Here is a 16,289-nt window from a genome sequence, read left to right as displayed (position 1 = left end):
AATTTGTTTTGTGTGCAATTTCACTATTTAACTTTTAGAGTTGTGATAGCAAAGAGTAGGTACTTCCTATAGCCTAATAAAATAATCTCCCCTTTCAGAAGTTATAGTTTATGTCTATTTAGTGTTGCATAACAGCTAACATATAAACAATAATTTAGCCTGGCCTTCTTATGAGCATGCTCCAGTGGAGATATTTATGTAAAGAAATCTGGTCCATGGGGGGGGGGGGGGTTCTCAATGATTAAGTAGTCTGAGGAAATTTTTTTTCACACTTGAATCTTGGTTTGAGAGTTAAACAGGAAAGAAACTAAACATTATGGAAATATATTTAATCTGTTAAATTATGCTATAATAGTCTGTTTAATATATTTTGTTTGAATACATGGTTTTTTAAATCATCTATAACAAAATATATTAGACTGCTGTAGCGTATTGTTCTATTATCTTCTCAGGTAATATGTATGTGCATGTGTTTAAGTGTTAAAGAGCTCAAATAGACCAACTTGTTTCCAGATATGCTTATATGTCTGCAAAGATGTAGTATAATCTCTGTAGTGTCTTATTTGTTCAAAAGGTAACTAGTTATAATACATCGTTTCCAGATTTAGAAATTTTAGATGTTACCAGAGATACAAGCAAAGGAAAAGCTTTCTTTTTAGAAATAAAATATGCTTTCAATTGTTTGATACAGGATAGTTTCTATTCCAAAATCTTTCTTTGCTATGGAAGAGTTTTAAAAGCATTTGTTACCACAAAGCATTTTTCCCCCCAGAGGATATTTTACAACCAAGTTAAACAAAAACCCTGAAAATGTTGGTTTATTATGAAAATACTTACACTACCTTAAGTAAACCTCCATTATTATACAGTAACTTACAAGTTACTATATAAATTAATGTTTGCTTTAGACTAAAAGCATAATTCAAAAGGAATGTTTGAGGTTTGGAACTCAAAAGCAATTCTTATTAGTTATTTATTTAATTGGGTAACTTGCTGGTTTTATGCTATACTGTCTTTTTCTAAAGATGAGGTAATTTATGTTATCTGTGCAAACAAAAGTGCAGATTGCTAATATGAAGATTCTAGCTAGTATACAAAGAAAAAAGAATAGCAAATAATATAAAATCCATTTATCTCACTTAATTCTCATGAAAAGTAGTCTCCACATATCCTTTTTTATGTCTGATAAATCAAGCAGAACAGTGGATGTCACTAATGTACACATTTTATTATACTTGCTTTTTTCTTTTTGAATATTTATGTTTTAAAACATTTTAAAGTAAGTGCCCTGTACAGTTTTTGTGATCTTTAAATTTAGCAATTACTAATGGGTTTCTGTAATTTTAGAATTAGAAGAGGTCTTAGAATACATGTTATCTAAACATATTCTTGGGTTTGTGAAGATTTAATAACAAACCCAAGATCACGTAACTAGTTAATGATAGAGTTTCCATCATTTTGGGGATTATAGGTTTCCATCATGGATTTTGAAGAGATCCAGTCTAAGGATTTCCCACTACATGTTACATCTAAATTTTTAAGAAAGCTGAGTCTAGTGTTCATTGAGCTCATATAATGCTCAGAAGAAAGGAAATTGCTAAATTTCTGTTTGTCCTTTTGGGTCTGCAAGGAGGGTCATTGAATTAATAGGAAACACCATTACCTCCTTAAACCTAAGATGGACAGCCCTTTACTTAGCCCAAGGCCCCATCTTCTTGAGAGGAGGCTTCATTTAAATCACCTCCACAGCATTTCCTCAGCCAACAGCATCAACCAGCCAATTAGCACAGGGGAGGCCAAACCTTAAAATCATGGAGTTTGGAACTGGAAGGAATCTGGATATTAATTAAGCCAAGTAGCTCATTTTTCAGAGTCCCAGAGAAGTAGACTAGTTTGCCGAAGGGGACATATAATTCATAACAGAGGTGTTTTTTGAATCCAATTCTCTTGAGCTCCATTATAGGATTCTTTCTTCTACCCTCCTTATTTCAAGGAGAGACTAGATTCATTTCAGGTACCTTGTTGGGAAGACTTTTTTACTGCCTGGGAAGTGGGATGTTCAGCTCACCATGTAACAAGCCCCTTAAGTCTTTCCCTAATAAAATTTTAATACAGCAAAGCAAGATAATATTATAAAAGCAAAGCTAAAAATGAGGTACATTTGGTCTTTTCTTCAATAAGCAGCACTGTAGAAGAGTTAAGATGGAGCTCTGTTATGTTGCGTACTCTGTTGTGGTAGATACTGTTTTGGTAGGGCTCTACTATGACAGGATCTTTAAAGTGGTTAATCGTATAGTTGACAACATAAGGGAGTAAACAAAACGTAGTTGGCATTGAGTGCTCTGATTTCCTTGGGAACAAAATGAGAAAGTTAGGAATAAAAAAGATCCCAAGAAAGAAATTGTAATAGAAGTTCAAAAATTATAAAATATAAGGTCATTACTCTGGTTAGTAAGTTAACACTTCACCTTTCCGATAGTTCTGCACTTACATTAAGCAGTAGGGAAGGGGCAGGAAGAAACATAACTTAGGCTTCTCTTGTGAAAACTAGTTTTAAAGTTTGATGTCACTTTTTTTTTTTGCTTGACTCTTTTAATTTCACTTTTTTTCACCTCAGCGTAGGACTGTCCTAATTCTACTTTTTCTTTCTTTCTTATTCCTAGTATTTTCTTTTCTACCTCTTTCTACTTCATCTCAAGATCTGAGTTGTCTGATTTCTGATAGGAGCATTTGACAAATGTCCCTGTCTGTCTTTCTTGTGACGTAATTACCATACACGCCCTTACCATTGCTCTGTGGGTTGGCAGTAGATTCCTGATTATGAGAGATTGACTTGGAACCAGTACTGTGAGTGTGGTATGAACAGTACTCCCACACCCTGGGTGGGGACCATGAATAGTATTTTGCTTCCAACAGTTGAAACTTCTCTGCATTCTGCACAATACTGGAAAGTATGAAGAAAGGACAAAAGTAATTTTTACAAAAGTGGCTATGGTTAAATATTATTTATTTAATGAGCTTTTAAAGCAGTCTACTTCACATCAAATTAAATACTCTTTCCTTCTTTCTAGTGCTGTGGCCTCTGGTCCTAACTTAGTTTTGCTGTCTTGTGACGGCCCTGTGAATACAGCTTTAAACTCTGTGTTGTGCAACTAGACTAGGTAAACACTCAAGTATGTGAGCCTGTTCTCATTATTAAGGCACCTTAATGTTTCATTTGAGAAGACTGAATTTAAATTCTACATATTTATAATTACATTTAAGAAAAGCAAGGGAAAAATTACAAGTAAACGTTTAAATAAAAGCAAGGGAATGATTTCATAAATGTTACAATTTTATGGAGAGAGATATATTTTTTCAAAACTTATCTTTCTTATATAAAATCCAAAACTAGTAAAGATGAACTGTTTCAATTTTTATTTCTTTACCTTATTTCCCATACAGTAGCAAAAAGAAAAAAAAAAGATATGTCTGGGTTGTTATTTAGGTTATTCCATGAGCCAAACTAAACAATTTTAATATTTAGTTTTTATTTCATTTCTATCGGTTCCACAGAAGCAAATAAGCAGGGATTTTATGTGATATGGGTCAAATATCACATGCATTTCATGTATTAATGACATAATTATTATACTGCCAAAATAGAAATATATTTTATATCTCTGAAGAACAAACTATTATAGATAGAATTAACATCTTAGAAAGAATTAAGTGTCTACTATTTTTCTTGGGCTACATTTTAAGGACATTTATATTTTAGTCTAGCATTGTCCAACGGAACTTCTTCAATGGAGGAAATATTCTATATTTGCGCAATCCAAGTCAGTAGCTACCAGCCACATGTGATTACTGAATACTTGCAGTGTGGACAGTGCAGCTGAGGAACTGAATGTTTTATTTTATTTAAATTTACATAGCCATGTGTGGCTAGTGGCTCCATATTGTACAGTGCAGTTTTAGAGTATCTTCACAGAAAGTTAATCCAGTGTGGTATAAAATACCAACATTCAATTGAGGCAAGACTGGTTTTAAATGCATTTGAAAAGAGGTGAGCAATAAACTTATTTAGTTTAAATAAGAATACAACTGAGAAATCAACATTTATGCTTTTCTTTTGATTTATCCAAGTAGAAAAATGAAATTGCATTTTTAAACACTAAGGAAAATTAAAGGTGACACCAATACAAACTTTCCAGTGTCCATTTTCATAATAACATAATATTGACTTTAGAATCCACAGAAATAATATGCTACTTTATTGGAAATTAAGGACGTAATTTAAATCTACCCATAGCATGGTTTACATAGACCCAGTTTGGAGTTGACATAGCCACTTTCTGAGAAACGTGGATTGATACATTTAAAGAAAGATTGAAAATGGATCTTACGGGGCCGGCCTGTGGCTCACTCGGTAGAGTGCGGTGCTGATAACACCAAGGCCACGGGTTCGGATCCCATATAGGGATGGCTGGTTCGCTCACTGGGTGAGCGTGGTGCTGACAACACCAAGTCGAGGGTTAAGATCCCCTTACCGGTCATCTTTTAAAAAAAAAAAAAAGAAAGAAAATGGATCTTACTAGCAATGGGCATATAGCATTTTTAAGACCCAGCAATTTTAACCTCCAAAATATTTTCTCATTTTATCCTGGTCCCTTCTGTCTCTCCACTGCAGTTTGTCTCTCTACCATGCAAATCTGAATACATTTCTCCTCTGCTGTCAGCCATTTAATAATGTTCTATCACCTGAGCAGGATGAAATTCTAGCCCTTTCAGTCATCATACTTACGGCTGTCCATCATTGTATCTTTCTAGTCTCATCCTTTAGCATTTCCTGTCTCACACCTCACTCCCCCACCATGTGCACGTTTTCATTTTCTCCGTCTCTCTCCCTCTCTCCTTTCCTCTCTTTTCCCTCCCTCCCTGCCTCCCCCTGTTTATGTGTGTTTATATAGAGGGAAATAAATATATATACACATACAAGGGGTCTTCAAAAAGTTCCACGAACTTGGCTAGACATTTAGCTTGGTTGGTTAGAGTGCAGCCTTTTAACATTAAGGTCAGGGGTTCAGATTCCTGTACTAGGCAGCCACAAAAAAAAAAAAAGTTCCACAAACTTTTAATACACATGTGTGTATGTATATATGAGGGTTCTTCAAAAAGTTCATTGAAAAATTGGGTTAAAAGATAATATGAATCTTTCCATGAACTTTTTGAAGATCCCTTATGTGTGTATAGATATAGATATATAAAGAAAGAAATATTTATCTTTCTGTCTACCCACCTACCTACCTGCTTACCTACCTATCAAAAGACCATTTTATATTTCCATGCCTGTATTCATGCAGCAATCTGCCTTAAGACTTTCAAAGCTTTCAGGCATTGCCTGGTTCAGGAATCTTCCTCTCACCTTTCCAGTTTAGAATGATAGCTTATGTTTTTCATTGAAATTATTTCTTCTGAGGAGCTTGTTTCTCGTCCTGTAGACCTCAGAAATTTTGCCTGGTCTAATTTGTAGCTGTACCCTCAGCATCTGCCACTATACCTGACATATAATAGGTAGTAGGTGTTAATATAAACCGAGTATTGCAATATGGCTATTAAAGAATGTTAGTATACTTAGTGGTAGTATTTCAGATATGAGATGCAACAATATTCTCTGGTAGATTATACATACAGTCAGGAGGAATCCTACCTCCTCCTCTGTTTTGTCCAAATTGTAAAATCACATTCTCGTTAGTTATAACCTGAACAACTAATAGCAAATGTAATCAATTTCCTATTGAACTCTGAACTCTTTGAAAGTTTTAGAAGGGACAGTGAAGTCATAACAGAAAATCTTAAAAGATGCTAAAAAAGTGGTACGGCAAGCCTAGACCCAAGTCTTGGCCCAAATATGTGACTACTACATCACACAAGACCCCCAAAGAGGAAATTAGGGACTTATTTATTTTTGCCATTCCTACTCTGCACAGATTTTACATCTGTGAAATGATTTACAGTTTACAGAGCATTTTTTCATATATCCTTCCTTCCTTAGATACATTCACACTTGTATGATCTTTGTTCTTCCAAGTTAAAAATTATATTCTTCATGTGTAACTCTCAAGGGATTTCAGAACATATTCTATTAATTGCAGCATGGTGTAATACAGAAGACAGTGAACTCTAGTGAAAAGTACAATCTCTAATCTCCAGAAACAAATCCTCCAAAAAGAAACCATAGAGAACACTTAATATATGAATATATAATGTTATGACTTGTTTTTCTCTGCTTTGTTTAAAAATTACAATATTTTATTTGTTAGGGCCCAAATGTGGGGTTTTAAAAATGTTTTATAGTTCTGAGCTACAAAAACAGTCATTTTAGTTCAGTTCTCTTTGAAACATATCTGTAATTTGAGTCATGTATTAAAGGTAAAGAAACGCCAAGTTAAAAGTGATATTTAATTCCTGTTGTTGCAATGGACTGAGTCTCACTTTGTGCATGTTACTTGTCTGAGCTTGAATATGTGTGACTTACAAATGGTGTTTTTAGATCACAGTTTGTGCTGACTCAAATTAATTTTAATGTGGAGATTGTAGATTTGAATTTCATCTGAGATAGCTTTTTGTAAGCCCAGAATATTATGCAAATCTCCATAACTGGAATCTGATCTCCTAAACATTTAAAGTATGGTGTGACATTTAAAGTCACATGCCACAATTTTAGAAGTTTAAAGTGCTAAGTGTGTTAAGTGGTGGTGGAAGTTGTGACTCTTAGCTGTCAAGAAGTTATGACAAAAAACACTAACCTATTGAAAAACTGCCTTTTATTGCTGCTGTGTAAATGGAGTAAATATGACATTAGAGTTGGTGTGAATTTTGTTCAGAGGGTAAGATTACAGTTAAAGGATAATAATGTACTTGTCAGATTTTTATACCTTATATTCTGACCAAAAAAATGGTATACTCTTAATTATGGTAAAATAATACCAGAAATTAAAGGATATCTCCAATTTTCAGAGTATGTATGATTACAGAATCTCTATTACTAGACTTCTATCTGAATCTTAATTCTTTAAGCCATTCTCCTTTAGTTCTATTGTTTTCATTATCTCACAACTATTCTACAAAATGTTTTTTGGAGAGAATGTTCATATATGTTTTATGTGCTTATAGTAGATATATATATTCACACACCCAATTTGGTACTTCTATTTTGGTGACATGTGTCTGGGTTGATTTTACTCACCCATTTACTCATTTGTGCTCATTAATATTTCTAACACTGCGATTCTCTCCTAAAACTTTATTTTCTGCATCTGAAATCTCCTCATAGAAAGTCAAAAAACACTTCCTACTCATAGGAAATTGTCTAGTGAAATGAGAAATAATCATGACTCTAAATGGAGCTTAGTATACAGATCTGTACATTGTAAGCTTTGTTGTTTACTATCTGAGAAAAGGAATTTGCAAACCAACAAATTAGATATTGAGACTAATTTTATCCCACAAAAGGCAAATAAATTCAGTTCTGCAATTGTAATGGTGAAAGCTTAAAAATTTTGCTATTACAACTATAACATTTCAGTGAAGGTAGCCACATGTGCATTTTACAGAATGTATATTTGGATATTCTTAATAGAATAAGAATAATTATTCACATAATTTAAGAATTTTGTCATTCAGAAAATTTTGTAATATTCTGTAAATACGTAAGAGCATCCTTTTGGTTAAAAAAGAGTCTGACACTTTCTAGCTAAAATAACAATCACTTGGTTTTGTTGATACTGGGAAATGGGTACATAAAGATTTATTGTACTTTTTTGTGTGTGTCTGGAAGTTTCATAATAAACAGTATTTTAAAAATTAGTTAATAACATATTCCTGAGATCCAGACCAAATCTAAAGTACAAGGATTATATATATCAAACATAGAAAACATATTTGTAGGGTCTGGATCCTCCAAAAAGAAAAGCTTTTAATTATGTTTGGACAGCTTGTTGAAAACTAGATATTACTCTTCTGCAGACCAGAACAGAGGAAGAAAGCCAACTCTGTCTGGTTAGTGCCTACTGGATACCTTTATGTAGGTCATCTCAGAGAGCCAAGAAATGATCCCGCCCAAATGATCTGGAAACAGGGAAAAATGTGCCTCTCCATATATACCAATGCAAGATGTTCCTGGTAAAGGACATATAACTTTAAAATAATTCCTAAAAATGTTAAATTTATTATTTAATTTAGAAGCAAAGAGCTCATGCTTCCAAGGGCTAACCTTTCTTGTAAGCATTAATGAGTAGTAAATTCTAGCTGAGAATTTTAATCTGATTTATAACCTTATAAGCATGACCGAGTAGTAGATATTGCCTGGGAATTTTCATCTGGTTATATCTGCCGTGCCATTACATGTCTAACAACATTTCAGATGATGCACTCTAGAACACAAGAAGCTCACAAAAAAGATTCTTACTGCTTCAATTAACATAGGTACCTCCACCCCTATCACAGTCTTAGAAGAAGAAAAAAATCTTTCTATCCCTATAAGTCAGGCAAAGCTAGTCATCCAGTTTGTGTTTCTGGAGTGCCAGTGCCCATACATACAGCAGAAAAGCATCATAAGGTAATGCTGCCATACACCTGTGTTACCAAAAACAACATTTACAGATCAGTAGTTCATCAAGGCAAGATTATTCATTGTTAAATTTTTAAGAGGGGTTGGTCAAAGTTGCATTTATTTGTCTTACGGAAATAACCTGGAGATTGAAAAAAGTTTACTACTGGTGTCAGCATAAGCGGAAAAGAAAGAAAACAAAACATAGGCTAGTAAGGGAGAGGAAATATGGACACGTAAAACAATGTAAAAAAAATTATGAAGCACTACCGAAGAATGGAAATTCATATTAAAATTTATTAACAATCTTACAGCCACTTTGCAGAAATAGTTAAGAAACAGTAAATTATTGCTTAATATGGAGTGTGAAGTTGTTATTGCAAGGCATAACATCCAAGTGGCTAAGTACTCTACTCAGTTTACTGAACAGGTTTATTGTGACTTCCTACTTTTCTCTGTAAAACTGTACTGCCTCTTTAAATTTGGGTCCTCTCATTGTCCTTGTTGGTTTTACTGTCCTGTGCCTTGCAATGCCGGGTTTGTACTTCGATTAAGTTTTCTTGGAAAAGTCCCTAAAAAATTTGGCATGGGAGTTCTGTAACAATAAAATGCAAGTTCTTTGGTGCCCTATGAAAATAGCAGTTATTCCTAAGTAACTATTCAAATTGTGTATAATGTGCTATATTGATTAAATTTAAGGTGATATTAGATAAAACTATTGTTTTCAGTCTTCCACAATTCTTTCAAATCACATTCATAGTAAACAAGAGGATTTTTTTTTTTTCCTTTTTGTCTTTTTTTACTGACCAGTAACGGGATCGCAACCCTCGGTGTCGCGCCCGTACCGGGGACCGGCAACGGAATCGCAACCCTCGGTGTTGCGCCCGCACCGTGCTCAGCCAGTGAGCAGGAACCGGTCTCCACATGGGATCCAAACCCTCGGCGGGAGTGCCGCCGCGCTCCCAAGCGGCGCACTCTCCAGTGCGCCACTGGGCCGGCCCAAACAAGAGGATTTTTTAAAAAAATATTTTATTATGAGAATTTCCAGTAGTAGACTGTGGTCATTTAAAAAAACGGTACTGGTAAATACCTTGATTTTCAATTTTAAAACTGTTTCCATTATTTATAGTATTGCTTGTATTCGTGGTCACTATACACAAAGCTGGACAAAGTACGACTTTGCTAATACTCTGCCTAGCTGTCCATGTAAACACTATCCATGAACAATGAACAATTTTCTCTCCATCAAGTCCATGGCCAGTCATCTATCCTTCTACTCCTCCCATTTATTTAAAGCTTTGTCTCAGCATGACCTCTCAGTTCTTCCAGCCCATCATCCTCATCCTGGTTCCACAAACCTGGTTCCTGTAGTACCATTTAGCTATTTCATACATTCATTCATTCATTTCTTTTTCTTTTAAGAATCTCTACTGAACACCTTCTAGCACAAGGAATAATTCTTTGTGTGAAGTCACCATCCTCAAGTTTGCAGACTAGTGAAACAGAACCCCCCCCCACCTTGATTATCCGTTGCCATACATACCATGTCACTCCTCAGTTCTATGTATTTCCCATGGTTTATTTTCTCCAGTGCCAAGAAAAAGCCACAAAACAATTCTGAACAGTTCCACTAAAATTCTTGCATTCTAGCCTAACCTAAATCCTTGTGGCTACGTGAAAGCTTTCATGTGGTTTTTGCTGACCCTTATCACATTCTTCACAGAAGAATTTCTTTGCTCTCCTCAAGCTTCCAGCCAAACAGGCTCCCAGGAAGTGATTCACTTTTTATTACCAAGCAATTTTCTGACATGATTATCTTGGGAATTCCTCTGTATTTTCACCCTTTCCCTTGACCATCATTTATTTCTCTTAAGAAGAAAAGGTTTTTCCTCCTTGCCAAACTAACCATCACATGTGTTTTCTTTTTTCCATCTCCTATTTCCTTCAGCACATTTTTTTTTACCAGTTTTTCCTACTACCACTTGCTACTTTAAATTTGCCCACTCAACAGGTTTATTATCCACTTCCTGAAATCATACACAGACATACCACTGTACCAAAAAAACCCCAATAATTCTATTTTATCTTTTTTCCTTTCACAAACCCTCAGACTTTTTGAAAGAATAGTGTATGCTCATTTTCCCAACTTCTTACCATCTAGTCTTTCTTTAACCCTCTCTGATTTGGCCTCTGATGTGTTTGTGCAATGAAAATAGTTCTCTTCAAAGTCATCAATGACTTTTACGTAATGCTTATATTCACTTATTCACTCAGAAAACATATATTTTGTGCTTGCTATGCAACAGGTAGTTGTTAGATAGTAGAGGTACATCTAAAAAATACTAGATCCTTTTCTCAGAGAGCTTATAATTAAGGTAGGGGATAAAAACAAGTAGAGAGAGAACTACTAGGTAGCAGGAGTTACAATTAGTTAATCATAAGGCAAAATGCAAGTAAGAGAAGCAATGTCTAACTCAGCCTATAGGTGGTCAAAAAAGCTTTTAGGTAGAAAGTGAGGGTTCTCTTAAAGGAAAAAGAAAAGGTATTCAAGTAAGAACATTACTTGTCACAGAGAAAGTATCTTTCAAGAAGGAGTCTAAAAGTTTATACACTTGGTTATCTGCAAATTTAGTAACATGAATGTAGGATTTGTTTGGGGAAGTGAATGGTGATGAAGCTTTTACATGAATTGAGTTTTTAAATATATGTTTAAATTTTTGCGAATATATAAGTTTTGGGGGATGGAGGAGAGAGAGGTCTATGCTTTTTATCTGATTCTCACAAATGAATCTGTGACTTCAAAATATGAAGAACCACTGCCATAAGTGTAGTTGGGGACCAGGTTATGAAAGGCTTTGAATACCAAGCTAAGGAGTTTTTAAACTGTGTCTTGAAGACTCTAGTTTGAAAGAGTTTAAGAAATATAGTGGCATGCTCAGATTTTCATTTCTGGGAAGTTCACTCTCTGTAATGTGAATTATTATATGAGAGGAGCAAGGCTGCAGAAAGGGGATTTAGGAGGCATGAAGTAGTCCAGGCAGGAAATGAATAGTGCTCAATGATAGGGACAGTGGGGATGAAGAAGAGAGGATGGGTCAGAAATAAGTAGAAGGTAGGATTTAGATTTTAGTTCACACTTGCCCCTGGACTCTGCCTCTTGTATGTGGCACACTCTGCACAAACCTACACAATATCCCCACCCGCAATGCCTGTCATCTCCTTCTGGTGGAACTAAAAGTCCTGTCTCAAATTAAGTATTTGTGTACTTGTCTTATCTTCTATAAATATCTTCTTGTCTTATCTTCTTAAATCCTTTGGGATTGTGTCTTTGGGTTTTCTATCTTTATAGCACTTACCACAGAGAATTACACACAGTAAGCATTCAAAAACTGCATGTTAATCATGATGCATATGTAGTATACACTCTGTTCTAAGAGCTTTGCATATATTAATCAATTTAATGCTCACAACAAACCTATGAGGTATGTACTATTATAATACCTCCTTTTTGGCTGGAAAAAATGAGTCACAGGAAGGTTAAATTACTTTCCTAAAGTCACACACTAGCAAGTGGTGGGGCTGAGATTCAGACCCAAGCAGTCTGGATCCAGAGCCTAACCAGTATGCCAAACCGCTTCAAAATTGGAATCACATTGTTTTAATACAGTCTAGTAATTGGTAAATTTAAAGCAGTGTGTAAAATGTTCAAGTCCCTCAAGATTAAACGTACTGTTTTATTTGGTTTATGTGAAACAGCTCAGTTTGCTTTCTAATATTTTTGTTATAATCCTTTTAGAACCAGTTCGAAGATACAAAACTTACCACAGTGATATTTTTAGTACCTCCAGTGAAAGTCCATCTATTATATCCTCTGAAACAGATTTCAGACAAGGTAAGAGGCATATGAAAGGAGTAAAATGTTGTTTTTAGAAAACCACGATTATTATTCTTATTCAGTAGTGTTGAAATATAAATTGTCAAAAAAGGATAATTCTATATAAAATTTTAAAATTGCAAAGAGCTGCCAGTCATTTTAATAGTATCACAGGAACTTAATAGCAGTTTCATCAAACAAGAATGTAGTCATTTTTATCATAAAGATAATAATTCATTGTCTTTAAAAATAACATGACTTAACTCCAAAGAGTTTAATATGTCGTTTACTATGTGGTTAATTTGGTTATGTGAATATGCTTTGTACAAATTATATGTCTGCCGAATGCTTGAGTTTTAGATAAGATTACTTTCATAGTTTTATCACTTGTACCATTATTCCTTTTTCATTCACAATTAGTGAGAAGAAGTGAAGCTTCAAAGAGGTTTGACTCCAGCAGTGGTCTCCCAGGGGTAGATGAAACTGCAAGTCAAGGCCAGTCACAGAGACCAAGGTACAGCATATGAAAAAGTAGTAATAAAATATTTTCAGTGACAGGTGTTTTTTTCCTTTATTAGAATCAGGTAGAATTTTTTTAATTATCCTATTTCCTTTATTTTTCAATATTCCTTTTCTCTTCCTTTTCCATAGCTCCCCCTCTCTTTAAGTTCTCAGAAGTTTATCTAATTATGTGAAAGACCAGGTACTGGAATCTTTTAAAAGCAGGATTGGCTCTGATTATTTATAGTTTGTACTTGATTTTTTAAATTGTCAATGTGAATATAAAATAATAATAGTTAGGAAGGTGACAGCGTGGCATTAAAAGTCTGTGAGCAGATAATAAACCTCATCTTCTGAGGTTTAGAAATAGGCTGGAACAAGCTCAGCCAGCAGGCTTTCAGTGAGTGTTATTTGTTGAATGAATAATTAGCAGGTTAATACTAGTAACCTATTATGTAAAAAGTTAATTATTCACTATATCTTTCCTGGCTTAAAAGAGTTTATCCGGTATCTTTTTAAAGCCTGACTTGAGCTGTTTGGAGTTCATTTTCATTCTGAAAGACAACAAATTTCTTATAAGTTGTTAGTATTATTCTTTTGCTAGGCTTAGGTGGTAGTATTATAGCTGTGTATTGATTTACTTCATTTAAACTGAAAGGTGTCAAGTCAGTAGTGAATATATTGATGTGTATCCTTTTCATCTGCACACAGGTCCTTTACATGAGCAAAAGATGTTGTTAGCTAAGCATTAATTTCGAATTTGTAATATATTAGAGAACTAGAGGATCTCTTCAGAATTTTCTCCACAAGTATGGGAAACTTTCTAAATTCGATAGTTTATTTACATGCCACCAAATACAAGAGTATCATTTGGAAATTAACAAAAACTTGCCCCTTAGCTAATTAATTCTGCCAGACACTGTTTCACACCTGTAAACTATTAATAGACCAGGTAACCCTAGCCATGTGATTGTAACAGACAATGTATGCATGGTTTAGAGTCCATGTAATTAAATACACTGGACTAAAGTTATTCCTTAATTAATCTTCCAATTTTATGTTAAATTTATTTTTTTCTTTTGTTTCTATGCCTTTTTAAATAGCTTATAATATTTTATTTTCTTTGAGGATAGCACTAATAAATATTCAGTTACCTAAAGCAATGTTATATTTGCATAATAGCATTTATATTATTGTTGTCTTGTGATGACCCCATTTTGATAACTTTGAACAAAGAGGTAAGAGACAAAGTAAGATCAGTGCTTGATATTACAGTTTTCTTAATAAGCAAAAGTATTTGGGAATGAATAGCAATAGGAAGCCAGAATTGAATTTCACTAAGCTCAGTGTTGAATTGAGGGAGAATTTTTTTAGAAGTCACTCTAATTTGGAGAAAACTTATGAATAGTTAATATGATGCCCTTTTTAGCTTGATTGATAGCAGGTGTAGATGTAACTTCTGGAAGAATTACTGGGATTATGTGTTAATTGATTTACAGTCAACTTATTTTTAGTTTGCTATTAAAGACATATTTCTACAAACAAAATTAAATAATTTTGTGAACTTTATTTAAGTTTTCTTGATAAGGAATCCGAAGTGTCAAGGTTATAAAAAAAAAATCTTAGTTTTGACTGTTTCTAGATTTTATTTAAGGAAACATTAACATTAAGGCTGTATGGCAGGAGCTCCAAATCTGAAAGGCCATTCACGTAGTGTTCGCCTATTCCAAAGAACTCACCCAGGCGGCTACGTGGAGACATCTGTTTATTAAACTTACCGGAGGTGCCAATGGCGGCCAGTCAGCTAGAAATCCGCACCACCAGGGGGTACATACAACAGTTATATAGTGAACAGATCAAAGGATAGGCGTAAATCATTTGCACCCTTATGTATAGACCCTCCCTGACTCAGAGTTTGCAGGAGATCTGGCTGAGTAGATAAGTTAACCCCTCCTGGCACCAGAGTAGTTACCATTAGTGTTCTAACTCCATTTACATGCTAATTAATTTACTCAGGGCTCCTGCTTCCTACTGTCTTCCATTTGTCTTAAAGGAGACATACCTTTTGTTGTGAGGCACCCTCCCACGAGAAATGCACTTACATGCCACTCGTGCAGAAAAGGGCAGTTTATTCACTCCAGCTGGCCAGCGTCCGTCTCCCAAGGAGCAACCAAGGAAGAGCAGCATCGGGCTTTGGTCTTGTGGGGTTTTTAAAGACAAAAACTACATCCCGTTGGCACACAGGTTTGTCCAGGTGCACAGAGCAAGCTAGGGAGCTAGGTCACAGAGGCCGTTTGAGCAGTCAAGCATGCAAGTTTTCATTGTGTATGGTGCTGTTCCCATGTAATAATTCACTATGTGTGGCCCCTGTTTCTATGCAATTGTTTCTTGTTTCTATGAGAAGGTCAATGGTTTCTCATGCAGAAGGGGGGGTAGTCTGCAGGTCAGGCAGGGGGCAAAATGGTATTACTTAGGTTAAGCAAGCAATTCTACAGAAGCAGATAGCATACGTTATGAGGGTGTAGGGAGCTCTATTTCACTTTCTTAGGGTAAACTACCTTGGCCAGGGGTAGTTTCCCAGGGTAGAGGGTGGATAGGTCTGTGTCCCACATTTACCTTACAAAGGCCAATTTAGCTCATCAAATCTGTGTTTTAAGGATAAACTATATCTTGTTTCATACTTCAAAAGGGCGTGGGGGAACCCATGTGGTATAAGTACAGGTGAAAGAAAAATAGTTCAAGGCGAGTGGGTTATTAGGTATGTGTATGTGTTACCTAATGTAAGATACTAAACTCTGCTTCTTTTAGACTAGTTCTTTTTTCTGCCCATGGAAATATGCATTAACTAAAATACTGTCTAAATTCCTTATTCAAGTGCAGAGTTTTCTTAATGTGTACAAATGTCTCTCATAATATCCTTAACATGCTAGTACACAATCATGAGGTCCTATTTTGTTCTTTAGGTCACATATTTGTGAAATCTATAAATAGTGCTATATTTGAACATGTGGCATGGTTCTTTATAAAAAAATTTCCATTCCCTTTAGCTAAAATGAAATGGCAAAACAGATCCAGACAGTGCTATTGATTTGTATCATAGGGGGTGGAGAGAGATTAACAGGAAGTCGTGAGTCAGATGGAACAGAATGAGTAATTTTTGGATTCTGAGCCATCAAAAGTGTCTTTCAGTGACCAAGAAGGATATTTAAAGCTGTTTCCAAAGAGCATCTCTAAGCCTTTTTATGTGTTAACTTTTGAAGTACAATTTATACGTAGTACATTCCCACTGTTTTTTTTTTTTTTTTTTTTTTTTTTTTTTTT

At 34.8% G+C, this 16,289-nt stretch overlaps 1 protein-coding gene across 1 annotated transcript in view; it reads left to right on the top strand.

Annotated features, from left to right (window-relative positions):
• PTPN13 (protein tyrosine phosphatase, non-receptor type 13 (APO-1/CD95 (Fas)-associated phosphatase)) overlaps positions 1–16,289 on the top strand; it is a 133,472-nt gene that overhangs the window by 33,005 nt on the left and 84,178 nt on the right. Inside the window, exons 7-8 of the mRNA XM_008568306.1 lie at positions 12,390–12,485; positions 12,888–12,981. Of these exons, the coding sequence (XP_008566528.1) occupies positions 12,390–12,485; positions 12,888–12,981 (190 nt within the window). The remainder of the gene's footprint in view (positions 1–12,389; positions 12,486–12,887; positions 12,982–16,289) is intronic.

This window comes from Galeopterus variegatus, unplaced genomic scaffold (genome assembly GCF_000696425.1).
Source record: "Galeopterus variegatus unplaced genomic scaffold, G_variegatus-3.0.2 Scaffold396, whole genome shotgun sequence".
Lineage (NCBI taxonomy): Eukaryota > Metazoa > Chordata > Mammalia > Dermoptera > Cynocephalidae > Galeopterus > Galeopterus variegatus.
The sequence above is the reverse complement of the archived record's forward strand: the minus strand, read 5'-3'. Positions and strand labels throughout refer to the sequence as shown.